Below are 27,332 nucleotides of genomic sequence, written 5' to 3'. Positions count from 1 at the left end.
TTGGATAGGTTAGGTGAGTGGGCAAATGCATGGCAGATGAAGTATAATGTGGATAAATGTGAGGTTATCCACTTTAGTGGTAAAAACAGAGAGACAGACTATTATCTGAATGGTGACAGATTAGGAAAAGGGGAGGTGCAACGAGACCTGGATGTCATGGTACATCAGTCATTGAAGGTTGGCATGCAGGTACAGCAGGCGGTTAAGAAAGCAAATGGCATGTTGGCCTTCATAGCGAGGGGATTTGAGTACAGGGGCAGGGAGGTGTTGCTACAGTTGTACAGGGTCTTGGTGAGGCCACACCTGGAGTATTGTGTACAGTTTTGGTCTCCTAACCTGGGGAAGGACATTCTTGCTATTGAGGGAGTGCAGCGAAGGTTCACCAGACTGATTCCCGGGATGGCGGGACTGACCTATCAAGAAAGACTGGATCAACTGGGCTTGTATTCACTGGAGTTCAGAAGAATGAGAGGGGACCTCATAGAAACGTTAAAAATTCTGACGGGGTTAGACAGGTTAGATGCAGGAAGAATGTTCCCAATGTTGGGGAAGTCCAGAACCAGGGGACACAGTCTAAGGATAAGGGGTAAGCCATTTAGGACCGAGATGAGGAGGAATTTCTTCACCCAGAGACTGGTGAACCTGTGGAATTCTCTACCACAGAAAGTTGTTGAGGCCAATTCACTAAATATATTCAAAAAGGAGTTAGATGGAGTCCTTACTACTAGGGGAATCAAGGGGTGTGGTGAGAAAGCAGGAATGGGGTACTGAAGTTGCATGTTCAGCCATGAACTCATTGAATGGCGGTGCAGGCTAGAAGGGCCGAATGGCCTACTCCTGCACCTATTTTCTATGTTTCTGTGTTTCTATAGGCAGTCCCTCGGGATCGAGGAAGACTTGCTTCCACTCCTGAAGTGAGTCCTTTGGTGACTGAACAGTCCAATACAAAAGCCACAGACTGTCAGAGGTGGGACAGATAGTCGTTGAGGGGAGGGGAGGGGTGGGTGGGACTGGTATGCCGCACGCTCTTTCCGCTGCCTGCGCTTGATTTCTGCATGCTCTCGGCGTTGAGACTCTAGGTGCTCAGCGCCCTCTCGGATGCACTTCCTCCACTTCGGGTGGCCTTGGGCCAGGAACTCCTAGGTGTCAGTGGGGATGTCGCACTTTATCAGGGAGGCTTTGAGGGTGTCCTTGTAATGTTTCCGCTGCCCACCTTTGGCTCGTTTGCCATGAAGGAGCTCAGAGTAGAGCACTTGCTTTGGGAGCCTCTTGTCTGGCATGCGAACTATGTGGCCTGCTCAGCGGAGCTGATGGAATGTGGTCAGTGATTCAATGCTGGGGATGTTGGCCTGAATGAGGACGCTGATGTTGGAGCGCCTGTCCTCCCAGGGGATTTGTAGGATCTTGAGGAGACATTGTTGGTGATATTTCTCCAGCAACTTGAGGTATCTACTGTACATGGCCCATGTCTCTGAGCCATACAGGAGGGCAGGTATTACTAGTGCCCTGTAGACCATGAGCTTGGTGGCAGTTTTGAGGGCCTGGTCTTCAAACACTCTTTTCCTCAGGCGGCCGAAGGCTGCACGAGCGCACTGGAGGTGGTGTTGGATCTCGTTGTCGATGCCTGCTCTTGTTGATAGGAGGCTCCCGAGATATGGGAAGTGGTCCACGGTGTCCAGGGCCGCGTCGTGGATCTTGATGACTTGGGGGCAGTGTTGTGCGGTGAGGACAGACTGGTGGAGGACCTTTGTCTTATGGATGTTTAGCGTAAGGTCCATGCTTTCGTACATCTCAGTAAATACGTCGACTATGTCCTGGAGTTCAGCCTCTGTATGTGCGCAGACGCAGGCGTCGTCCGTGTACTGTAGCTCGACGACAGAGGTTGGGGTGGTCTTGGATCTGGCCTGGAGACAGCGCAGGTTAAACAGGTTCCCACTGGTTCTGTAGTTTAGTTCCACTCCAGCGGGGAGCTTGTTGACTGTGAGAAGGATTGAGAAGAGGGTTGGGGAGGGCTAACAAGAAAAGGGAATGCGCATTAAATGGTTGAGAAGTGTAGAGGAACAAAGCGACCTTGGAATGCATGTCCACAGATCCCTGAAGGTAGGCCAGGTGGATAAGGTGGTTAAGAAGGCATATGGAATGCTTGTCTTTATTAGCCAAGGCATAGAATACAAGAGCAGGGGGGGTTATGCTTGAACTGTATAAAACACAGGTTTGGCCACAGCTAGAGTACTGAGTGCCGTTCTGGTCACTGCATTATAGGAAGGATGTGATTGCACTGGAGAGGGTACAGAGGAGGTTTACGAGGATGTTGCTGAGAGTGGAGAATCTTAGCTACGAGGACAGCTTAGATAGGCTTGGTATGTTTACTGAGGGTAGACCTCATTGAGGTGTATAAAATTATGAGGGTTCATCATCATCATCATAGATAGTCCCTGCTTCCACTCCTGAAGTGAGTTCTTTGGTGGCTGAACAGTCCAATATGAGACCCACAGACTCTTGTCACAGGTAGACAGTCGTTGAGGGAAGGGGTGGGTGGGACTGGTTTGCTGCACGCTCTTTCCGCTGCCTGCGCTTGATTTCTGCAAGCTCTCGGTGTTGAGACTTGACGTGCTCAGCGCCCTCCCGCATGCACTTCAGGGCGGTCTTTGGCCAGGGGCTCCCAGGTGTCAGTGGGGATGTCGCACTTTATCAGGGAGGCTTTGAGGGTGTTCTTGTAATGTTTCGCTGCCCACCTTTGGCTTGTTTACCGTGAAGGAGCTCCGCATAAAGCAATTGCAATGAGGGTTCTAGTGGAGAGAAAGGGCCTATTTCCCTCAGCAGAGGGGTCAACAACCAGGAGACATAAATTTCAAGTAATTGGTAAAAGATTTAGAGGGTTGTGGGGGTCTGGAACTCACTACCTGAAAGGGTGGTAGAGGCAAAACCCTCACTACATTTAAAAAGTACTTGGATGTGCACCTGAAGTGCTGTAACTTGCAGGGCTACGGACCTAGAGCTGGAAAGTGAGATTAGGCTGGATAGCTGCTTGTTGGCCGGCACGGACACGATGGGCCGAAATGGCCTCCTTCCATGCTGCAAATTTCTATGATTCTATGATAACTTGTGATACATATTCAACTTGGTGAAGAGTTTAAATATTAGAAACAAAAGATAAATGAGGAGGTTCTGAGGTAAGAAGGAAGGTCGTGGAATCTTTCCACCCAAAGAGTAATAGAGTTGTGGAATAAATTACAACAGTCACACCGTACATTTATGTAGCACTTTGTATTGCTTCACGGAAGTGTAAATCAGACAAAAATTGGCGCAGAGCTAAAGAAGGAGCTATGAGCAATGGTGATTAAATGTTTGGTCAGAGGTTGGTGGATTTTAAGAGTTGAGAGTGAGGCAGTGAATTAGGGAGGGAATTCCAGAGCTCGGGGCCTAGACAGTTGAAGGCACAGCCACCAATGGTGGGGCGAAGGGAGTGGGAGATATGCAAGAGGCCAGAGTTGGAGGAGTGTAGAGTTGTGGGGCTGGAGAAGATTACAGAGATAGGGAGTGGTGAGGGCATGAAGGGATTTGAACACTGAGATTATCAGGAAAGGCCATTGAAGTCAACAGTATAAATGGGATTGAGACAATTTAGATTTGTTTTTGTAGCGAGGGATTGAGGGACATGGCAAGAGGTTGACGTAGATCTGTCAAACTGGGGCAAAGCTGCGAATTATAGCCCTTTGTGGTTTCTGAAAATTTTTAATATGTAATTGTTATTTTTCGGTATCTTGTGACTCCCTGCCAGAAAGAGGCCACTCGGGTTGGCAGGGGCAAATTTGTCTTGTGTGGCTCTTTAAGCTGGCAAATTTCCTGATTCCAACGTAATTAAATTTCAGCACAGCTTACCTCTTTAGTAGAGTGCTTTCTCACTGCGGAAAAAATCCTCGACACCAGAAATTCTGATCAAAATATCTAATTTTTAAGAAAGCAGGAACTTGTATAATCTCTTATTGGATCCTTGTAAAAGGATCCTGACATTAAAGTTTCACCTTTTTAGCTGATTCCCATGGTTTCTTCTGCTCAGCACTAACTCAATTTTCCCCCATCCATCCCTAGATCTCCTCATATATTTAGCGACACACAGCCCTCCTGGGAGGATCGGGTGCTGCTGTGATGAATAAAGACTTGTACATCCATTCCTGGTCTGGTTCTTACTATCTGCCTGGTGAGAAACGATGGGTCTACGGCAAGCTGTCGCTCACACCATGCCAGCTGGCATTCACATCCAACAAAGAGGGGCTCACGCTGACCAGCTTCAAGCTCTCTGCCATCACCGGCATCAAGAAGGAGGCGTCCAGCTTCATATTCAGCTCGCTCACCGTGCTGGTGGGCGGCAGTGAGAAGCACTGGTTCAGCTCGCTGCAACCCAATCGGACGGTGGTGTTCAACGTCATCGAGCACTTCTGGCGAGCGCAGCTGCTCTCTTCCGAAGGGGTGGAGGCGGAGGCTGGCCCCGAGCGCACGTCGAAGGGGAGGGAGCTGATCAGCCTGGCCTCCAGCTCTCACCAACGCTTGGGAGACACGGCCAAAGTACTGCATCATCAGGGAGAGCAGTTTGATCGCATCATGAAAGGACTGGACAAGATCGAGTCGGACATGGATGTAGCAAACAGGTATTGGGGCCATGCGGTTTTTTTAAAGAAAATGTGCGAGTTTAAAAAAAAATACATGGGAGGGAGCAAGCTCAGAGAAAGGGGAGCTAAGGAAGCAGTACAGTATCCAGTATGATGTACACTGAGTTAAAGGGAACAATTCAGTTCCACGTGCTACTGTATAGGCTGCGTGTCTCTGTGTCAGCTCTTACAACCTGTACAACTCACATTGAGAGCACTTCACTCCACGAACCCCTTCCTTATGTGCCTGCCCAGAATAAAATCTCCCCCAAGTCACTTGCAGTTGCACTTTAACTACCAACTGTCTAATCTGTGACCCTTCATTTGTCACAAGACTTCTGCAGCTATCAGTCTGCTCAACCATTCCTTCACCTCCACCTTTGATGTCCTCCGACCCCATTTTTCCCACCCTGGTCATTCCCCAGATATGGCCCTCATTTAACTCCCTCAAGTTCAAGGGGTACAGACTTGAGCATATCTGCTGCATAAATGGTTTAGCCATTGCCCGATCTGACTGGACATCAAGCATTTTCCCTCCTTTGCCAAAACTGCTCACTGTTCCAGGTTTATCCTGGAAAGCAAAAATAACACCATCTCCGCGCCCCCCCCCCCCCCCAATGCTTCTTTGTTCATATGAGAAATGATGTACAGGAAAAGACCTACTGGGTCATCCAGCCTGTCCCACACAGCTACAGTCTCCACCCCACCTGGAGCCATGTCATCTGGGAGGGGCGAAAACCAGATTAAAAATCCAGGCTAGTTCGGGAAAATAATCTGAAATTCCTTTCCGACCTCCTTAGGTGTTCAAAACTCGGTCAGGAGACCACTGTGCACTTGATTAACGTTACCAGGTACCTGCGTATTGTACGAGCTGTTCTCAGCCCCAGCCAGTATGAGGTGATCATCACCCCATCCAAAAACTGGTCCAATTCGCCCAAGTCACTTGCAACTGCGAGAACTCTGTGTTCTTCCAACTCTGACAGTGTGAATTCCCACAATCCCTCTGCTTCACCATTGGCACTCGTGCCCTCAGCTGATTTAGCCATGTGCTCTTGAATTCCTTCCATAAATCTCTGCCCCTTCACCTCCCTCTCTCCCTTTGAGACCCTCCTTAAAACAAACCACCCCTCATATTTCCTCCTTTGGTTTAGTATCATTTTTTTCCGATTATGCTTCTGTGAAGCGACTTTGGCTGTTTTTCTAGATTAACAGAGCTGTATAAAAGTTGTTGTCTTGTACCGTATAGGTTGTGTGTTTTCTGTGTCAGCTCCTGCGCGAGTACAACACACACTGGCTTTAAAAAGGAACAATTTACTGTACACCGGCTCATGTGCAACTCAGTACATGGACAGTGTAAACAATGTTTACAACGGACTGGAGGAGCTGCTATTTTGGCAAAGAGTTGGTTCAGATTTGCATCCCAGTGCTAGATAAGAGCCTAAGAGGTTGACTGGATGCTCTCACTGCTTTGCAGTCAAAAAATTTGCTTTGCCAATGACCATGAAATTTTATGTTTTTGTTTACAACTGAACCTATTGGGATAGTGGGGTTTTGACTTGGTAACCTCTGCGCTAGCAGAGCTGGGTCTGGCTATAATGGAAATTCCACAGTGATAGGAAATCACCAGCGTTCCTGTTGTGCCAGTTCAAAACAGCCCTGTGTTTATACTTTATCATATACTTTCATCTAATATAAAACTTAAAAGTGAAGGGGAACTAAGATTGTGGTTTTTAATTGTAATGGTTTGACTTTTTCCACTATGCTTCATTTCATTTTAATAATTCATGTTTTAAATAATTTAAATAACTTTCTATTTGCATAAAGTTGCCTCGAGCAGAATTTAATGGTGGGATTCCTGATATTGGGATTGTACCCTAGTTAAGCACTGGCTCACTCTTTGGGTATGGTTCCGCTGACAGTGCCAGTCCTCTGCTACCCCTTGCCAGTGGCAGTTCTTCATGTGTAAACTTAGACAGTGAATGTCAGTAGGCTGTTTGACCATAACTGCTCAATCTTGTCCAGCCTGAATTATTATTCATTCTCAAGATGTGGGCGCCTCTGGCAAAGCCATTTTTTTTATTTTCCATCCCTGATTGCCCTGCAAACATGGTGGTGGGCCTGCTTTATTGCAGTTTAACATGGCTTGCTCATTCACTTCAGAGTCAACCATAGTGGTGTGGAACTGGAGTCAGGTAGACTGAGTAAGGACGGCAGGCTTCCTTCCGAAGTTAAACTAGGGGTTAAGTCATGGCAGGAGAGCTCGGACACGTGTTATGCTCCACCTGTATTATGTGGGAAGTCAGGGACGCTTCCAGTGTCCCTGACGACTACATATGCGGGAAGTGTATCCGGCCGCAGCACCTGACAGACCGCATTGCGGCACTGGAGCTGCGGGTGGATTCACTCTGGAGCATCCACGATGCTGAGAATGACGTGAGTAGCACGTTTATCAGGAAGGATAGGCAGAGAGGAAAAGGAGGCGGGGTGGCGTTGTTGGTTAAAGAGGAAATTAATGCAATAGTAAGGAGGGACATTAGCCTGGATGATGTGGAATCAGTATGGGTTGAGCTGCGGAATACCAAAGGGCAGAAAACGCTAGGCGGAGTTGTGTACAGACCACCAAACAGTCGAAGTGAGGTTGGGGACAGCATCAAACAAGAAATAAGGGATGTGTGCAATAAAGGTACAGCAGTTATCATGGGCGACTTTAATCTACATATTGATTGGGCTAACCAAACTGGTAGCAATGCGGTGGAGGAGGATTTCCTGGAGTGTATTAGGGATGGTTTTCTGGACCAGTATGTCGAGGAACCAACAAGAGAGCTGGCCATCCTAGACTGGGTGATGTGTAATGAGAAGGGACTAATTAGCAATCTTGTTGTGCGAGTCCCCTTGTGAAAGAGTGACCATAATATGGTAGAATTCTTTATTAAGATGGAGAGTGACACAGTTAATTCGGAAACTAGGGTCCTGAACTTAAGGAAAGGTAACTTCGACGGTATGAGGTGTGAATTGGCTAGAATAGACTGGCAAATAATACTTAAAGGGTTGACGGTGGATAAGCAATGGAAAACATTTAAAGATCACATGGATGAACTTCAGCAATTGTACATTCCTGTCTGAAGTAAAAATAAAACGGGAAAGGTGGCTCAACTGTGGCTAACAAGGGAAATTAAGGATAGTGTTAAATCCAAGGAAGAGGCATATAAATTGGCTAGAAAAAGTAACAAACTTGAGGACTGGGAGAAATTTAGAATTCAACAGAGAAGGACTAAGGGTTTAATTAAGAGGGGGAAAATAGAGTACGAGAGGAAGCTTGCAGGGAACATAAAAACTGACTGCAAAAGCTTCTATAAATAAATATGTGAAGAGAAAAAGATTAGTGAAGACAAATGTAGGTCCCTTGCAGTCGGATTCAGGTCAATTTTTAATGGGGAACAAAGAAATGACAAACCAATTAAACAAATACTTCGGTTCTGTCTTCACGAAGGAAGACACAAATAACCTTCTGGAAATACTAGGGGACCGAGGCTCTAGTGAGAAGGAGGAACTGAAGGATATCCTTATAAAGCAGGAAATTGTGTTAGGGAAATTGATGGGATTGAAGGCCGATAAATCCCTGGGGCCTGATAGTCTGCATCCCAGAGTACTTAAGGAAGTGGCCCTAGAAATAGTGGATGCATTGGTGATCATTTTCCAATAGTCTATTGACTCTGGATCAGTTCCTATGGACTGGAGGGTAGCTAATGTAACACCACTTTTTAACAACGGAGGGAGAGAGAAAACGGTTAATTATAGACCAGTTAGCCTGACATCCGTAGTGGGGAAAATGTTGGAATCAATTATTAAAGATGAAATAGCAACGCATTTGGAAAGCAGTGACAGGATCGGTCCAAGTCAGCATGGATTTATGAAAGGGAAATCATGCTTGACAAATCTTCTAGAATTTTTTGAGGATGTAACTAGTAGAGTGGACAAGGGAGAACCAGTGGATGTGGTGTATTTGGAATTTCATAAGGCCTTTGACAAGATCCCACACAAGAGATTCGTGTACAAAATCAAAGCACATGGTATTGGAGATAATGTACTGACGTGGATAGAGAACTGGTTGGCAAACAGGAAGCAGAGAGTCGGGATAAACTGGTCCTTTTCAGAATGGCAGGCCGTGACTAGTGGAGTGCTGCAGGGCTCAGTGCTGGGACCCCAGCTCTTTAAAATATACATTAATGATTTAGATGAAGGAATTGAGTGTAATATCTCCAAATTTGCAGATGACACTAAACTGGGTGGCAGTGTGAACTGTGAGGAAACATAGAAACATAGAAAATAGATGCAGGAGTAGGCCATTAGGAGGACGCTAAAAGGCTGCAGGGTGACTTGGACAGGTTAGGTGAGTGAGCAAATGCATGGCAGATGCAGTATAATGTGGATAAATGTGAAGTTAGTTATCCACTTTGGGGGAAAAAACACGAAGGTAGAATATTATCTGAATGGTGGCAGATTAGGAAAGGGGGAGGTGCAACGATATCTGGGTGTCATGGTATATCAGTCATTGAAAGTTGGCATGCAGGTACAGCAGGCGGTAAAGAAGGCAAATGGTATGTTGGCCTTCATAGCTAGGGGATTTGAGTATAGGAGCAGTGAGGTCTTACTGCAGTTGTACAGGGCCTTGGTGAGGCCTCACCTGGAATATTGTGTTCAGTTTTGGTCTCCTAATCTGAGGAAGGACGTTCTTGCTATTGAGGGAGTGCAGCAAAGGTTCACCAGACTGATTCCTGGGATGGCGGGACTGACATATGAGGAGAGACTGGATCAACTGGGCCTTTATAGACTGGAGTTTAGAAGGATGAGACGGGATCTCCTAGAAACATATAAAATTCTGACGGGACTGGACAGGTTAGATGCGGGAAGAATGTTCCCAATGATAGGGAAGTCCAGAACCAAGGGACACAGTCTTGGGATAAGGGGTAGGCCATTTCGGACTGAGATGAGGAGAAACCTCTTCACTCAGAGAGTTGTTAACCTCTGTGGAATTCCCTACTGCAGAGAGTAGTTGATGCCAGTTCATTGGATATATTCAAGAGGGAGTTAGATATGGCCCATATGGCTAAAGGGATCAAGGGGTATGGAGAGAAAGCAGTAAAGGGGTACTGAGGTGAATGATCAGCCATGATCTTATTAAATGGTGGTGCAGGCTCAAAGGGCCGAATGGCCTACTCCTGCACCTATTTTCTATGTTTCTATGTTTCCCTAAAGTACAATATTGAATCTGACACATTCAGTCACTTTTCCTGATATCAACTTTTAATTTCTAGACTTCTATTTTAAACATAATTCAAATTCTCAAACTGCCATGGTGGGATTTGAACCCACATTCTCTGGATAATTAGTCCAACCCTCTGGATTACTAGTCCAGTAAAATAACCACTATACCCCCTTACTGTCCATGTGCACTTTCCAGCAGGGAATCTATTGGATAGCAATCAGATGCTGGTATCCTGGCTATTTATTTGGAGGGGACAGCTAGGCTAATCGCAACGCCCCAGCAGCACCTGGCTGATCTAAGACAGGGATCCAACTTGAGACCACCTTCGTTTGTACAGGCCAGTATCTTGCTGTGCAGCATAGTTACTAAAAGTAGATTCGAAAACACAGGCAAACTGTAACAGAAGGGGAGGGCTGCGGAGCCTTGATAATTAAGGATGATTGAGCACAGTAGTAAGAAAGGACCTTGGCTCAGAAGATAAGGAATTAGAATCAGTATGGGTGGAGATAAGAAACAATAAGCGTCAGAAAACAGTGGTGGGAGTAGCTTGTAGGCCCGCTAATGCTAACTATACCATTGCATAATATTAATTGAGAAATAATAGGACCTTGTAACAAAGCTAATGCAATATAAGGGTGCAGCAGCATAATGTTTGTTACTGGACTAATGATCCGGAGGCACGAGTTCAAATCTCACTATGGTAGTTGTGGAATTTAAATTCAGTTAACTAAATAAATCTGGAATAACAAGCCAGTATCAGTAATGTAATGTCTGTATTTTCATAAAAACCCATCTGGTTCTCTTTAAAAAAATTAATTCCTGGGATGTGGGCATCGCTGGCAAGGCTGGCATTTATTCCCCATCCCTAATTTATTGCCCATTCACTAATGCCTTTAGGGAAGGAAATCTGCCGTCCTTACCTGGTCAGCCCTATATGTGATTCCTGACCCACAGCAATGTGGTTGACTCTTAACTGCCCTCTGAAATGGCCATAGCAAGCCACTCAGTTGTAACAAACCACTAGCAAAAACAATAATAAAAATAAAACCGGACGGACCACCCGGCATCAACCTTGGCACCTGCTTCGGACACAACAACGGCACACCCAGCCCTGTCGACCCTGCATAGTCCTCCTCACAAACATTTGGGGACTAGTGCAAAAATTGGGAGAGCTTGACTAGTGCAAAAATTGGGAGAGCTTGACTAGTCCCATAGACTAGTCAAGCAACATCCTGACACAGTCATACACTCAGAATCATGCCTTTCAGCCAATGTCCCAGATTCCTCCATCTCCATCAACATCTATGGGTACATCCTGTCCCTCCGGCAGGACAGAGCCACCGGAGGTGGCAGCACAGTGGTATACAGTCGGTTGGGAGTGGCCCTGGGAGTCCTCAACATTGACTCCGGACTGCATGAAGTCTCATGGCTTCAGGTCAAGCATGGGCAAGGAAACCCCCTGCTGATTACCATCTATTGCCCTCCCTCAGCTGATGAATCAGTACTCCTCCTCTAGTGTATGGAGAAAGAGTCAAACTGAACACTGTGAGCTCAAAGTAAAAGTAAAGTGTGACTGTAGTCTTTTATTGCAGGTCTCCAGGGTGTGTCTCCAACCAGTGAAGCACTCTTAAATACCTGTGTTCCCAAGGGATTATGAGATCCCATGGGACTCTGGGGAATAAGCTCTCGCTGGTGGCTGTACATACACAAGTCCAGATACATCATAACATTCCCCCCTAAAGTCAATAGTGTAACTATTTACAATGTGAGTCGATCTGGGGCCCTTCTTGCCCTGGTTGATCGTCTCGGTGTGAAAGCTGTTATTGTTGAATCATTTGTTGGGCCCTCGCTTGGCTGCTGTGCAGCTGGCCTTGCTGGGCTGCCTGGAGTGTTGGGCCCTGCAGGGCTGCTGTAGATGATGGGTTCTGCTTCATGGTCAACCGTGGTGTCGGTTGCCACTGGTGTGTGTGTTGGGGGATCTAAAAAGGTAGGGTCCAAGGTGGGTTGCTCAGGGTAGTCCGTGAATCTGAGTTTGATTTGGTCCAAGTGTTTCCGGTGAATGAGTCCATTTGAAAGTTTGACCCGAAACACCCTGCTCCCCTCTTTGGCCACGACAGTGCCGGGAAGCCACTTGGGACCTTGCCCATAATTTAATACAAATACAGGATCATTGACTTCAATCTCGCGTGACTCATTTGCGCTATCATGGTATGCACTTTGTTGAAGCCGCCTGCTCTCTACCTGTTCATGTAGATCAGGGTGAACTAACGAGAGCCTTGTCTTAAGTGCTCTTTTCATGAGCAGTTCAGCAGGTGGGATCCCAGTGAGTGAGTGGGGTCTCGGGATAGGCGAGTCTGCAGTGAGTCTTCAGTTACCCTCTTCAAGCCTTGCTTGATGGTTTGCGCTGCTCTCTCTGCCTGACCATTGGACGTTGGTTTAAACGGGGCAGATGTGATATGTTTGATCCCGTTACGGGTCATAAATCCTTTGAACTCAGCACTGATAGAACATTGTCGCTCACCAGGACATCGGGTAAGCCATGTGTGGCAAACATGGCCCGCAGGCTTTCAGTGGTGGCAGCGGACGTGCTAGCTGACATTATTTCACATTAAATCCACTTGGAGTACGCGTCTACAACCACAAGGAACATTTTACCCAAGAACGAGCCTGTATAGTCGACGTGTACCCGAGACCACGGTTTGGAGGGCCAAGACCATAAACTTAGTGGCGCCTCCCTGGGTGCATTGCTTAACTGCGAGCATGTATTACATCTGTGAACGCAGGACTCTAAGTCCGCATCGATGCCGGGCCACCACACATGGGATCTGGCTATCGCTTTCATCATTACGATGCCTGGATGGGTACTGTGGAGGTCATTGATGAAGGTGTCTCTGCCCTTCTTGGGGACCACTACTTGATTGCCCCACAGAAGGCAGTCTGCCTTTATAGACATTTCATCTTTGCGCCGCTGGAACGGCTTTATCTCTTCCTGCATTTCTACTGGGACACTGGACCCCGTGAAGCACACAGCTTTTGACTAGAGATAATAAGGGGTCCTGGCTTGTCCAGGTTTTGATCTGCCGGGCAGTGACTGGTGATTGCTCACTCTCAAATGCTTCCATAACCATGGCTAGATCTGCGGGCTGCGCCATTTCCACACCCGTGTGAGAGCATCGGCGCAGTTTTCTGTGGCGGATGGCGTAGGTGTATGCGGACAACGTGAGCGCCCATCTCTGGATGTGGGATGATGCATTGGTATTTATCCCTTTGCTCTCGGAAAACAGGGATATAAGTGGCTTATGGTCAGTTTCCAATTCGAATTTTAGCCCAAACGGGTATTGATGCATTTTCTTTGCCCCATAGACACACGCTAACGCTTCTTTTTCAATCATGCTGTAGGCTCTCTCAGCCTTTAACAGACTCCTGGATGCATAAGCAACCGGTTGCAGTTCCCTTAAATCATTAGCTTGTTGCAATACACACCCGACGCCATATGCCGACGCATCACATGCTAGTACCAAACGCTTACATGGATCATACAACACAAGCAATTTGTTTGAGCATAACAATTTTCTCGCTTTTACAAAGGCATTTTCTTGGCTTTTGCCCCAAACCCATTCGCCCCCTTTTCGTAGTAAGACATGTAGTGGTTCTAGTAGTGTGCTGAGACCCGGTAAGAAGTTACCAAAGTAGTTCAAGAGTCCCGGAAACGACCGCAGCTCTGTCACGTTCTGTGGCCTCGGTGCATTCTCGATTGTCTCCGTCTTCGCGTTGGTGGGCCTGATGCTGTCTGTAGCAATCCTCCTTCCCAAGAACTCCACTTCAGGCACCAGGAAAACGCACTTCGAGCATTTTAACCTGAGCCCCACGCGGTTGAGCCGACTAAGAACCTCCTCCAGGTTCTGCAGATGCTCGACTGTGTTCCGACCTGTGACCAAGATGTCGTCCTGGAAGACCACGGTGTACGGGACCGACTTCAGTAAACTTTCCATGTTTCTCTGGAATATCGCTGCCGCTGATCGGATTCCAAATGGGCATCTGTTATAAACAAAAAGACTTTTATGCGTATTGATGCAGGTGAGGGCCTTCGATGATTCTTCCAGTTGCTGCTTCATGTAGGCTGAGGTCAGATCCAGCTTCGTGAACGTCTTTCCTCCCGCCAGCGTTGCAAAGATGTCGTCGGCTTTTGGAAGTGGGAATTGTCCTGCAGGGAGAAACGATTGATAGTTACTTTGTAAACGTCACAGATTCTGAATGTGCCGTCTCCCTTGAGGACTGGGACAATAGGAATAGACCACTCGCTGAACTCGATCGGTGAGATAATACCCTCTCTTTGTAGCCGGTCGAGCTCGATTTCTACACTTTCTCTCATCATGTACGGTACTGCTCTCGCCTTGTGATGGATGGGTCGCTCTCCCGGAATTAGGTGGATCTGCACTTTAGCTCCTTGGAAGTTCCCGATGCATGGTTCGAACAGTGAAGGAAATTTGTTTAAGACCTGTGCACACGAAGTGTCATCAGCAGGCGATAGCACTCGGATGTCGTCCCAGTTCCAGCATATCGTTCCCAGCCAGCTCCTGCTGAGTAGCATGGACCATTGCCTAGTACCACCCAGAGTGGTAGCTTATGCACTGCTCCATTGTTGAAGACCTTTACGGTAGTACTGCTGATGACAGGAATAAGTTATTTTGTGTAAGCTCTTAGTTTCGTGCGAACTGGAGTTAAGACTGGCCTTGTTACACCACAACCTTTTGAAAGTCTTTTTGCCCATGGTGGACTGGCTCGCACCAGGAGTCCATTTAGTTCAACCTTCAGCATTATCAGGGGACAATTCGTGGTGAATGTGTGCACCCCATGTACCTCTGCCTCCTCTATCAGAGGTTCTGTTTCATCGTGATCCTCCATGGATGTGTCCTCCTCTGCAACGTGGTGGTTTGCAGGTTTAGCAGGCCTAGCAGCTCGCCTGCACACTCGTTGGAGGTGTCCCATTGTTCCACAGCCCTTGCAAATGTATCCTTTGAATCGGCATGAATGGAAACGATAATCACCCCCGCAGCACCAACAAGGTATTAATGGCCTTGCATTCATCACCCTTGATGGTGGATTCTGAGACATCTGCGAACGTGTAGCTGCATGACCTGCCCTGTCCGTTACAATTTGAAAACAACATCACTTTGTTCACAGTACTTGTAGCAGCATTTGTATGCTGAAAGATTTGCTTAGTATTATCACTGGTGGCAATGAACGCCTGGGCTATCGCTATGGCCTTACTCAAGGTTGGGGTCTCTACAGTCAAAAGTTTGTGAAGTATGGTTTCGTGGCCAATGCCAAGTATGAAAAAGTCTCTGAGCATGTGCTCCAAATGTCCTTCAAATTCGCAATGTCCTGCAAGGTGTCTTAGCTCGGCGACATAACTCGTCACTTCCTGGTCTTCAGATCTTTTGCAGGTGTAGAACCACTACCTCGCCATCAGAACGCTTTCCTTCGGGTTCAAATGCTCTCGGACCAGTGTGCACAAATCGTCGTATGATTTCTCCGTGGGTTTCGCTGGAGTGAGCAGATTCTTCATGAGGCCGTACGTTGGTGTCCCACAGATGGTGAGGAGGATCGCCCTTCGTTTGGCAGCGCTCTCTTCCCCATCTAGCTCGTTGGCCACGAAGTATTGATCGAGTCGTTCCACAAAAGATTCCCAATCATCCCCTCCGAAAATTTCTCCAGGATGCCCACTGTTCTCTGCATCTTTGGGTTTGCTATCTGTATCTCGTTGCCAATTGTAGTGTATGGAGAAAGAGTCAGACTGAACACTGTGAACTCAAAGGAAAGTGTGACCGTAGTCTTTTATTGCAGGTCTCCAGAGTGCCTCTCCAACCAGTGAATCACTGTTAAATACCTGTTCTCCCAAGGGATTATGCGATCCCTTGGGACTCCGGGGAATGAGCCCTCTGGTGGCTGTACAGAGTATATACAAGTCCAGATACATAACCTCCATGTTGAACACCACTTGGAAGAAGCACTGAGGGTAACAAGGGCACAGAATTTACTCTGGGTAGAGGACTTCAATGTCCATCACCAAGAGTGGATCGGTTGCATCAATACTGATCGAGCTGGTCGAGTCCTGAAGGATGTAGCTGCCGGACGGGCCTGCAGCAGGTGGTAAGCACGCCAACATGAGGGAGAAACCTACTTGACTTCCTCCTCACCTATCTCCCTGTCACAGATGCATCTGTCCATAACAATATTGGTAGCATTGACCGCCGTGTAGTCCTTGTCGACACAAAGTCCTGTCTTCACATTGAGGACACCCTCCATTGTGTTGTGAGACCCTATCACTATGCTAAATGGGATTATTCAGAACATTTAGAGTTTAGAACTAGGGGGTCATAGTCTCAGGATAAGGGGTCGGCTATTTAAGACCGAGATGAGGAGAAATTTCTTCACTGAGGGTTGTGAATCTTTGGAATTCTCTACCGGAAAGAGCCGAGGATGCTGAGTTGTTGAGTATATTCAAGGCTGCGATACATTTTTGGACTCTAGGGAATCAAGGGATATGGGGATCGGGCAGGAAAGTGGAGTTGAGGTTGAAGATTGGCCATGATCGCATTCAATGGTGGAACAGGCTTGAAGGGCCGTATGGCCTACTCCTCTTCCTAATTTTGATGTTCTTGTGCAATAGATCTCAGGGCTCAAAATTGGGCATCCACGAGACACTGTGGGCCATCAGCAGCAACAGAATTGTATTCCACCACAATCTGTAACCTCATGGCCCGCTATGTCCCGCACTCTACCATTACCATCAAGCCAGGGGACCAACCCTGGTTCAATGAAGAGTGTAGAAGAGCATACCAGGAGCAGCACCAGGCCTACCTAAAAATAAGGTGCCGACCTGGAGAAGCTGCAACACAGGACTACATACGTGCTAAACAGCAGATGCAGCATGCTATGGACAGAGCTAAGCAACCAATGGATCAGATCAAAGCTCTGCAGTCCTGCCCCATCCAGTCGTAGATGGTGGGGTCCATTAAACATCTAACTGGCGGAGGAAGCTCCATGAACATTCCCATCCTCAGTGATAGCGGAGCCCAGCACGCGAGTGCAAAAGACGAAGCTGAAGCATTTGCAGCCAACTTCAGCCAGAAGTGCCGAGTGGATGATCTATCTCGGCTTCCTCCTGAGGTCCCCACCATCACAGAAGCCAGTCTTCAGCCAATTCGATTCACTCCATATAATATCAAGAAACTGCTGAGCGCACTGGATACAGCAAGGACTATGGATCCTGACAACATCCCAGCTGTCGTGCTGAAGACTTGTACTCCATATCTAACCTCTAGCTAAATTGTTCCAGTACAACTACAACACTGGAAAACTGCCAAGATATTCCAAATCCAATCCTGCCAATTACGGCTCTATCAGGCTACTCTCGCATCATCATCAGCAAAGTGATGGAAGGTATCATCGACAGTGCTATCAAGCGGCACTTACTCATCAACAACATGCTCACCGATGCTCAATTTGGGTTCCACCAGGACCCCTTGGCTCCAGACCTTATTACAGCCTTGGTCCAACAGGATAAAAGAGCTGAATTCCAGAGGTGAGGTGAGTGTGATTGCTCTAGACATCAAGGCAGAATTTGACTGAGTGTGGCACCAATGAGCCCTAGTTAAAAACTGAAGTCAGTGGGAATCGGGGGGGAAACTCTCCACTGGCTGGAGTCATACCTAGCACAAAGAAAGATGGTTGTGGTTGTTGGAGGCCAATCATCTCCACCCCAGGACATTGCTGCAGGAGCTCCTCAGGGCAGTGTCCTAGGCCCAACCATCTTCAGCTGTTTCATCAATGACCTTCCCTCCAACATAGTCAGAAGTGGAGATGTTCGCCGATGATTGATTGCACAGTGTTCCGTTCCATTCGCAACTCCTCTGATAATGAAGCAGTCTATGTCTTTATGCAGCAAGACCTGGACGACATTCAGGTTTGGCCTGATAAGTGGCAAGTAACATTCGTGCCAAGTGCCAGGCAGTGACTATCTCCAACAAGAGAGAATCTAACTGCCACCCTTCAACATTCAATGGCATTACCATCACCGAATCCCCACATCTTGGGAGTCACTATTGACCAGAAATTTAACTGGACCAGCCACATAAATACAAGAGCCACAAAGCCTTTCCCACCATCTACAAGGCACAAGTCAGGAGTGTGATGAAATTACTCTCCACTTGCCTGAATGAGTGCAGCTCCAATAACACTCAAGAAGCTCAAAACCATCCAGCACAAAGCGGCCTCCTTGATTGGCACCCCATCCACCACCTTAAACATTTACTCCCTCCACCACTGGCGAACCATGACTGCAGTGTGCACCATCTACAAGATGCATTGCAGCAACTTGCCAAGGCTTCCTCGACAGCACCTCTCAAATCCGCAACCTCTACCACCTAGAAGGACAATGGCAGCTGGCGCGTGGGAACACCATCACCTTCAAGTTCTCCTCCAAGTCACACACCATCCTGACTTGGAAATATATTGCCGTTTCTTCGTCATCGCCGGGTCAAAATCCTGGAACTCTCCGTAGCAGCACTGTCGGAGTACCTTCAGCACACTGACTCCAGTGGTTCACGAAGGTGGCTTACCATCACCTTACGGACAATTGGGGATGGGCAATAAATGCTAGCCTTTCCAGCAATGCCCACATCCCAGGAACGAATAAAAAAATATTGTGGGGGACATTAATCTTATAGATTGGGCAAATTAAATTGGCTGGAGAAATTTGGTGGACAAGTTCATGGAATGCATTTGAGACAGTTTCCTAGAACAATAAGTCATGAAACCAACCAGGGAATGAGTTCTTGTTTAGTGTAATAAGACAGGGTTAATTAGTAATCTTATAGTAAAGGCTCCTCTAGGGAAGAGTGATCATAATATGATAGATGTTCACATTGAGTTTGAGAGTGACATTCGTAAATCCAAAACTAGAGTCTTAAACAAAATCAATTACATAGGTATGAGGGGCAAATTGGTTAAGGTAGATTGGGAAATTAAATTAAGGGTATGACGGTAGCTAAGCAGTGGTAAACATTTGAAGAAATATTCCAAAATTCTCACCGAATATATATGCCATTGAGAAATAAAAATACCAGGGGGAAAGTGATCCATTGTGGCTAACTAAAGAAGTTAAGGATGGCATTAAGTTAAAAGTAAAGGCTTATCATGTTGCGAAGAATAGTAATAAGCCTGAGAATTGGAAGAGCTTTCGAAACCAGCAAAGGATGACCAAAAAATTGATTAAAGAGGGAGAAAATAGAATGTGAGTAAGTTAGGAAGATACATAAAAACAGATTGTAAGAGCTTCTACAAGTATGTAAAAAGGAAGAGAGTAGCAAAAGCAAGTGTTGGTCCCTTTGTGGCTGATACAGGAGAAATTATATTGGGCGACAAGGAAATGGCAGAGATTTTAAACAAATATTTTGTATCTGTCTTCACAGTAGAAGACACAAAAAGTATACCTAAAATAGTGGGGAACCATGGGGATAATGAGAGTGAGGAACTTAATATCAGTAGAGGAAAAAGTGCTTGAGCAACTAGTGGGACTAAAAGCCAACAAATCTCCTGGACCTGATGGCCTACATCCTAGAATTCTAAAAGTTGTGGCTGGAGAGATAGTGGATGCATTGGTTGTGATCTTTCAAAATTTCCTAGATTCAGGAATGGTCACCGCGGATTGGAAGGGAGCAAATGTAACACCGCTATTCAAGAAAAGAGAGAGAAAGAAAACGAGGAACTACAGGCCAGTTAGTATGACCTCAGTCATCAGGAAAATGCTGGAATCCATTTTTAAGGAAGTGGTGACAGGGCACTTAGAAAATCATCATGTGATTAGGCAAAGTCAGCATGGTTTTATGAAAGGGCTATTGTGTTTAACAAATTTGTTAGTTTTAACTATCAGTGTAGATAAAGGGGAAACTAATGGATTTAGTATAATTGGATTTTCAAAAGGCATTCGATAAGGTTGTTACAGAAGATAAGTGCACATGGGGCTAGGGGTAATGTATTAGCATGGATAGAGGATTGGTTAACAGACAGAAAACAGAGTCGGGATAAACAGGTCATTTTCAGATTGGCAGGTTGAAACCAGTGGGGTGCCGCAAGGATCAGTGCTTAGGCGTCAGCTATTTACAATCTATATTAATGACTTGAATGAAGGGACCAAGTAGAATATATCCAAGTTTGCTGAAGGTACAAAGCTAGGTGGGAAAGTAAGCTGTGAGGAGGACAAGGGGATATAGACAGGCTAAGTGAGTGGATAATAAGGTGGCAGATGGAGTATAATGCGGTAGGAATAAAACAGAATACTTTTTAAATGGTGAAAAACTATAAAATGTTGGTGTTCAGAGTGATTTAGGTGTAGAAATACAGAGAGTTAGCATGCGGGTACAGCAAGCAATTAGGAAGGCAAATGGCATGTTGACCTTGTTGATAGAGGGTTGGAGTACAAGAATAAGGAAGTCTTACTACAATTGTACTGGGCTTTGGTGAGACCACACCTGGAGTACTGTGCACAGTTTTGATCGTCTTATCTAAGGAATGATATACTTGCCTTGGAGGCGGTGCAACAAAGGTTCACTCGGAGAATTGTGAATCTTTGGAATTCTCTGCTCTAAAGGGCTGTGGATGCTCAGTCGTTGAGATGAGTAGATTTTTGGACACTAGAAGAATCAAGGGATTATAGGGATAGGGTAAGAAAGTGGAGTTGAGGTCAAAAATCAGCCATGATCTTGCTGAATGGCAGAGCAAGCTCAAAGACCCATATAGCCTTCTCCTACTCCTAATTCTTATGTTCTTAACCAGATACTCTGGGAGCTATAGAAATTTGCTTTTGCTTTCTGAAGGCATTTGTAAGGTACTAAAGCACAGTTGCAATGGAGGTAGATTTGATGTGGATTTAATTTACGTTCCTTCACATCTGCAGTCTGACCTAGTTTTTGAGGGATTGCATTGTAGAAGGACAAGTTTGACTCAGTTTGTAACTGTGCCTTACCTGGAGACAGCTGCACTGTGATGGCTTACTGAAAGGAATTAAATATTTTTTGCCTTGTGTATATTATATTTTTCTGGAATATATAAAATCGACTAATATCTCTTGGGCTGTTGTTCCTGGACTGAGGAGGCAGAAGATCGATTGGAAAAATGGATTTGAGACAAGCTGGGGAGCAAGTGGCAGGCAAGAGCCTAGACTTGTTTGAGTCTGGGAGACTCGTTGTTTTGGGAGTGAGAGCAAGTGAGCTGTGGAGTGAAGTGTGATGTAGTTTCCCGGAATTAATTCTCTGGATATTATGTTACTTGTTTTCGGGATGAGGGCAATGCTGGCGAGGTCGGATTTAATGCCCGTCCATAGTTGTGTGAAGGTGAGGTGAGCCTTGTCCTTGAACAACTGCAGTCCTTGTGCTGAAGGTCTCCCATGAAGGTGTTAGTACAGCGATATATGTCCATGTCAGAATGGTGTGTGACTTGGAGGTGATGGTGTTCCCATGGCATTGGTGCTCTTGTCCTCTGTGGTAGAGGTGACCGGGCTGGGAGGTGCTGTCACATAAACTGCAGTATATTGCAGGAAGAGTGCGTAAATGTGGAGGGGTTGAATATTGAGTCTAATAGCATGGATGCTGATCAAGCAGACTGTGTTGTCCTGTATAGTATCGAACTTCTTGTGTATTTGGATCTGTATCCATCCATCCAAGGGAATGGTGAGTATTCCATCACATTACAGACATGAGCCTTGTAGATGACGGAGAGCCTCTGAAAGGATAGAAGGTGAGCCACTCATCACAGAGTACCCAGACTCTGCCATGCACTTGTAGCTGCGGTATAATGGATCCACCACAGACCCAATCAACTTCCAGACCGGGCTGTGTCATCGCGCCAACCCTCTTCTTGATCTTCCTCGCTGCAATGCTCCATCTCACACTCAACAAGCTCCCCGCTGGAGTGGAACTAAACTATAGAAGCAATGGGAACCTGTTCAACCTTCGTCACCTCCAGGCCAGATCCAAGATCGTCCCATCTGTTATGTATTTAACCCCTTGTAGCCTGTATTACACGATCACCAGAGGGCCTACTTGTTGGAGTCCCAAGGGATCCCGGCATCCCTTGGGAGCACGGTATATAAACAGGCCACCCACGAGGTACCTGCACTCTGGAATCTTATTGAAGGAGCTAAGGTCACACTTGCTCATTGTACACAGTACTCAGTCTCATCCTTTATTGTGAGAGTACCACCATCCTCTGTCGTCAAACTACAGTATGTGGATGATGCTTGCATCCGCACGCATTCAGAGGCTGAACTCCAAGTCATCGTCAACATCTCAAATCGCTGGGGAAATACCACCAACGATGTCTCCGCAAGATCCTGCAAATCCCCTGGGAGGACAGACGCACCAATGTCAGTGTTCTCGATTAGGCTAACATCCCCAGCATTGAAGCACTGACCACATGCAACCAGCTCTATTGCCACATTGTTTGAATGTCTGACACAAGACTCCCAAAGCAAGCACTTTTACTTAGAACTCCTACATGGCAAACGAGCCTCAGGTGGGCAGAGGAAATGTTTCAAGGACCCCCTCAAAGCCGCCTTGATTAAGTGCAACATCCCCACCGACACCTGAGAGTCTCTGGCCAAAGACCGCCCTAAGTGGAGGAAGTACATCCAGGAGGGTGCTGAGCACCTCGAGCCTCGTCGCCGAGAGCATGCAGAAGTCAAGCGCAGGCAGCGGAAGGAGCATATGGTAAACCAGACTCCCCACCCACCCTTTCCTCCAACGACTGTCTGTCCCACCTGTGACAGAAACTGTAGTTCCCGTATTGGAATGTTCAGTCACCTGAGAACTTACTTTTAGAGACTGCTCATGATGATGATTGATAAGGCCAGCCCAATTCAGCTTGTAGTCAGCGGTGACATCGCAGGATGTTAATGGCGAGGAAGTCCATAATAGTAGTGCCATTGAAGGTCCGTGGGATGGTTGGACCTTTTCTTGTTGGCGATAGTCATTTGCAGACGTTATGTGGTGTAATTGTAAGCTGCTATTTCTCGGCCCTGAATTTTGTCCAGCTCCTGCTGGAAGTTGCCATGGGCTGCTTCATTATCAGAGAAGCTGTGAATGGAGAATGAACAACTGATCATCCTGTAGCCACTCTTCAATCATAGTCTCGCAAACGCAGGTTTCATGATCTAGATAAATGTGAGAAGTCACATTGGGATTAATATAATGGAAGGAAATGAGAAGGGGTGTGTTGTGCTTCAGTCAGAGTGCTATGTTCATCTGGATTTGATTTATCTTTGGAGACAAATATTTCACTTCCGTGATCCCTGAATGCCAGGATGTTTTCCCCTCTTCCCTGACTAAATATGTTTTTTGTGTGTAGCTAGTGCTGTGCCAATTAAAGGAAAGTGTGAGAAGCAGTTGCTGTACAAACTTTGACCCTGTCCAGTGTACATTAGGGGGTACTCGGCTAACCGCATACATATCTGTAGCACTCCACACAGTACAGAAATATGTCTGAGCACTTCACAGGGCAGATGGAAAAGGTGGATATCTATCAGGTGGGGAAAGGTGAAGGGATAGAAAATGCAGTCAAAAAGTGGGATGTTTTTTGAAAGCAGGAAGGGAGTTCCAGAGGGAAGGGATTGAAAGAGAACACACCACTGATGGAGCAGAGGACGACGAGGATACGGCAGTGTAGTCGTTATCTTACGGAATGTGTAATCCAGAAGCTGTGATTTCAAATCCCACAATGGCTGGCCTATATGTGATCTCCAGTCCCACACCAATATGGTGGACTCATAACTGCTCTCTGAACTGGCCTCACAAGCCTCTCAGTCAGGCCAACCAGTGATTTCCAGCAACGGCCGCATCCCAAGAATTATTTTTTTTAAATGGCATTGAAGGAGTGCTGAGTGACTGCAGGGCCTTGAATTGAAGGAGGCACAGACAAAACCAGCATGAAAGTCAGGACAAAGATCTTGTCACTTCAGCAGATTAGGAGGGAACAGAGACCCAAAATGGCAGGTCACAAGGATCCCGAAAAACAGATTACAAAAATTGTAGGTTAAGAGATTAGTTTTTTTGAAAACAAAAAAGTTATTGGGGATGGTTTAATGCAGAAAGCATTCCTTCTAACCTTCCCTTTCTCATTTTGCCTGAAGATGCAAAACATGTTGCATTCTGTTATTATTCAGGCTAGTGGTGTTTCATGCCTAGAAATATGAGATTTAGTTTTGTCTCTGCACCTTGAGATTTATTCTAATTTTATTTAATAGTTTTCAAAAGAAATAGAAACCTAGAAACATAGAAAATAGGTGTAGGAGTAGGCCATTCGGCCCTTCAAGCCTGCACCGCCATTCAATAAGATCATGGCTGATCATTCCCTCAGTACCCCTTTCCTGCTTTCTCTCCATACCCCTTGATCCCCTTAGCCGTAAGGGCCATATCTAACTCCCTCTTGAATATATCCAATGAACTGGCATCAACAACTCTCTGCGGCAGGGAATTCCATAGAACACCTCTGAGTGAAGAAGTTTCTCCTCATCTCAGTCCTAAATGGCCTACCCCTCATCCTGTCCCCTGGTTCTGGACTTCCCCAACATCGGGAACATTCTTCCCACATCTAACCTGTCTAGTCCCGTCAGAATCTTAAAAGTTTCTATGAGATCCCCTCTCATCCTTCTAAACTCCAGTGATTAAAGGCCCAGTTGATCCAATCTCTCATATGACAGTCCCGCCATCCCCGGAATCAGTCTGGTGAACCTTCACTGCACTCCCTCAATAGCAAGAACGTCCTTCCTCAGATTAGGAGACCAAAACTGTACACACTATTCCAGGTGAGAGGCCTCACTAAGGCCCTGTACAACTGCAGTAAGACTTTTCTGCTCCTATACTCAAATCCCCTAGCTATGAAGACCAACATACCATTTGCTGCCTTCACCGCCTGCTGTACCTGCATGCACACTTTCAGTGACTGATGAACCATGACACCCAGGTCTCGTTGCACCTCCTCTTTTCCTAATCTGCCGCCATCCAGATAATCTGCTTTTGTGTTTTTGTCCCCAAAATGGATAACCTCACATTTATCCACATTATACTGCATCTGCCATGCATTTGCCCACTCACCTAACCTGTCCAAGTCACCCTGCAGCCTCTTGGCGTCCTCCTCACAGCTCACACCGCCACCCAGTTTAGTGTCATCCGCAAACTTGGAGATATTACACTCAATTCCTTCATCTAAATCGTTAATGTATATTGTAAAGAGCTGGGGTCCCAGCACTGAGCCCTGCGGCACTCCACTAGTCACTGTCTGCCATTCTGAAAAGGACCCGTTTATCCCTACTCTCTGCTTCCTGTCTGCCAACCAGTATATTACCTCCAATACCATGCGCTTTGATTTTGCACACCAATCTCTTGTGCGGGACCTTGTCAAAAGCCTGATGAAAGTCCAAATACATCACGTCCACTGGTTCTCCCTTGTCCACTCTGCTAGTTACATCCTCACAAAATTCAGAAGATTTGTCAAGCATGATTTTCCTTTTATAAATCCATGCTGACTTGGTCCGATCCTGTCACTGCTATCCAAACGTGCTGCTATTTCATCCTTAATGATTGATTCCAACATTTTCCCCACTACTGATGTCAGGCTAACTGGTCTATAATTACTCACTTTATCTCTCCCTCCCTTTTTAAAAAGTGGTGTTTACATTAGCTACCCTCCAGTCTATAGGAACTGATCCAGAGTCGATAGACTGTTAGAAAATGATCACCAATGCATCCACTATTTCTAGGGCCACTTCCTTAAGCACTCTGGGATGCAGACTATCAGGCCCCGGGGATTTTTCGGCCTTCAATCCCATCAGTTTCCCTAACACAATTTCCTGCCTAATAAGGATATTCTTCAGTTCCTCCTTCTCACTAGACCTACTATCCCCTAGTACAATCGGAAGGTTATTTGTGTCTTCCTTCGTGAAGAAAGAACCAAAGTATTTATTCAATTGGTCTGCCATTTCTTTATTCCCCATTATAAATTCACCCGAATCCGACTGCAAGGGACCTACGTTTGTCTTTTACTAATCTTTTTCTCTTCACATATTTATAGAAGCTTTTACATCAGCTTTTATGTTCCCTGCAAGCTTCCTCTCGTACTCTATTTTCCCCCTCTTAATTAAACCCTTAGTCTTCCTCTGTTGAATTCTAAATTTCTCTCGGTCCTCAGGTTTGTTGCTTTTTCTAGCCAAATTATATGCCTCTTCCTTGGCTTTAACACTATCCTTAATTTCCCTTGTGGCCATGGTTGAGCCACCTTCCCTGTTTTATTTTTTACTCCAGACAGGGATGTACAATTGCTGAAGTCAACCTTTTAAGTATCCTTTGCCAGTCTATTCTAGCCAATTCACGCCTCATACTGTCGAAGTTACCTTTCCTTAAGTTCAGGACTCTAGTTTCTGAATTAACTGTGTCACTCTCCATCTTAATAAAGAATTCTACCATATTATAGTCACTCTTCCCCAAGGGGCCTCGCACAACAAAATTGCTAATTAGTCCGTTCTCATTACACAACACCCAGTCTAGGATGGCCAGCCCTCTAGTTGATTTCTCGACATACTGGTCTAGAAAACCATCCCTAATACATTCCAGGAAATCCTCCTCCACCGCATTGCTACCAGTTTGGTTAGACCAATCAATATGTAGATTAAAGTCGCCCATGATAACTGCTGTACCTTTATTGCACACATCCCTTATTTCTTGTTTGATGCTGTCCCCAACCTCACTACTACTGTTTGGTGGTCTGTACACAACTCCCACTAGCGGTTTCTGCTCTTTGGAATTCCGCAGCTCCACCCGTACCAATTCCACATCATCCAGGCTTAATGTCCCTCCTTACTATTGCATTAATTTCCTCTTTAACCAGCAATGCCACCCCGCCTCCTTTTCCTTTCTGTCTATCCTTATTAAATGTTGAATACCCCTGGATGTTGAGTTCCCAGCCTTGGTCACTCTGGAGCCATGTCTCCGTGATGCCAATGACATCATACCCGTTAACTGCTATCTGTGCAGTTAATTCGTCCACCTTATTCCGAATGCTCCTTACATTGAGGCACAGAGCCTTCAGGCTTGTCTTTTTAACACACTTTGCCCCTTTAGAATTTTGCTGTAATGTGGCCCTTTTTGTTTTTTGCCTTGGGTTTCTCTACCCTCCACTTTTACTATTCTCCTTTCTACCTTTTGCTTCTGACTCCATTTTATTTCCCTCTGTCTCCCTGCATAGGTTCCCATCCCCCTGCCATATTAGTTTAACTCCTCCCCAACAGCACTAGCAAACGCTCCCCCTAGGACATTGGTTCCGGTCCTGCCCAGGTGCAGACCGTCTGGTTTGTACTGGTCCCA

The 27,332-nt window shown here is 46.2% G+C and overlaps 1 protein-coding gene across 3 annotated transcripts in view; it reads left to right on the top strand.

Moving 5' to 3' along the window:
- snap47 (synaptosome associated protein 47) overlaps window positions 1–27,332 on the top strand; it is a 61,011-nt gene that overhangs the window by 4,466 nt on the left and 29,213 nt on the right. For all 3 annotated transcript variants that reach the window (XM_070894943.1, XM_070894950.1, XM_070894953.1), the window contains exon 2: window positions 4,093–4,649. In XM_070894943.1, the coding sequence (XP_070751044.1) occupies window positions 4,150–4,649 (500 nt within the window). In that variant the 5' untranslated portion in view covers window positions 4,093–4,149. The remainder of the gene's footprint in view (window positions 1–4,092; window positions 4,650–27,332) is intronic.

Source organism: Pristiophorus japonicus, chromosome 1 (genome assembly GCF_044704955.1).
Source record: "Pristiophorus japonicus isolate sPriJap1 chromosome 1, sPriJap1.hap1, whole genome shotgun sequence".
NCBI classification, from domain to species: domain Eukaryota; kingdom Metazoa; phylum Chordata; class Chondrichthyes; family Pristiophoridae; genus Pristiophorus; species Pristiophorus japonicus.
This window is presented reverse-complemented; position numbering and strand designations above follow the sequence as displayed.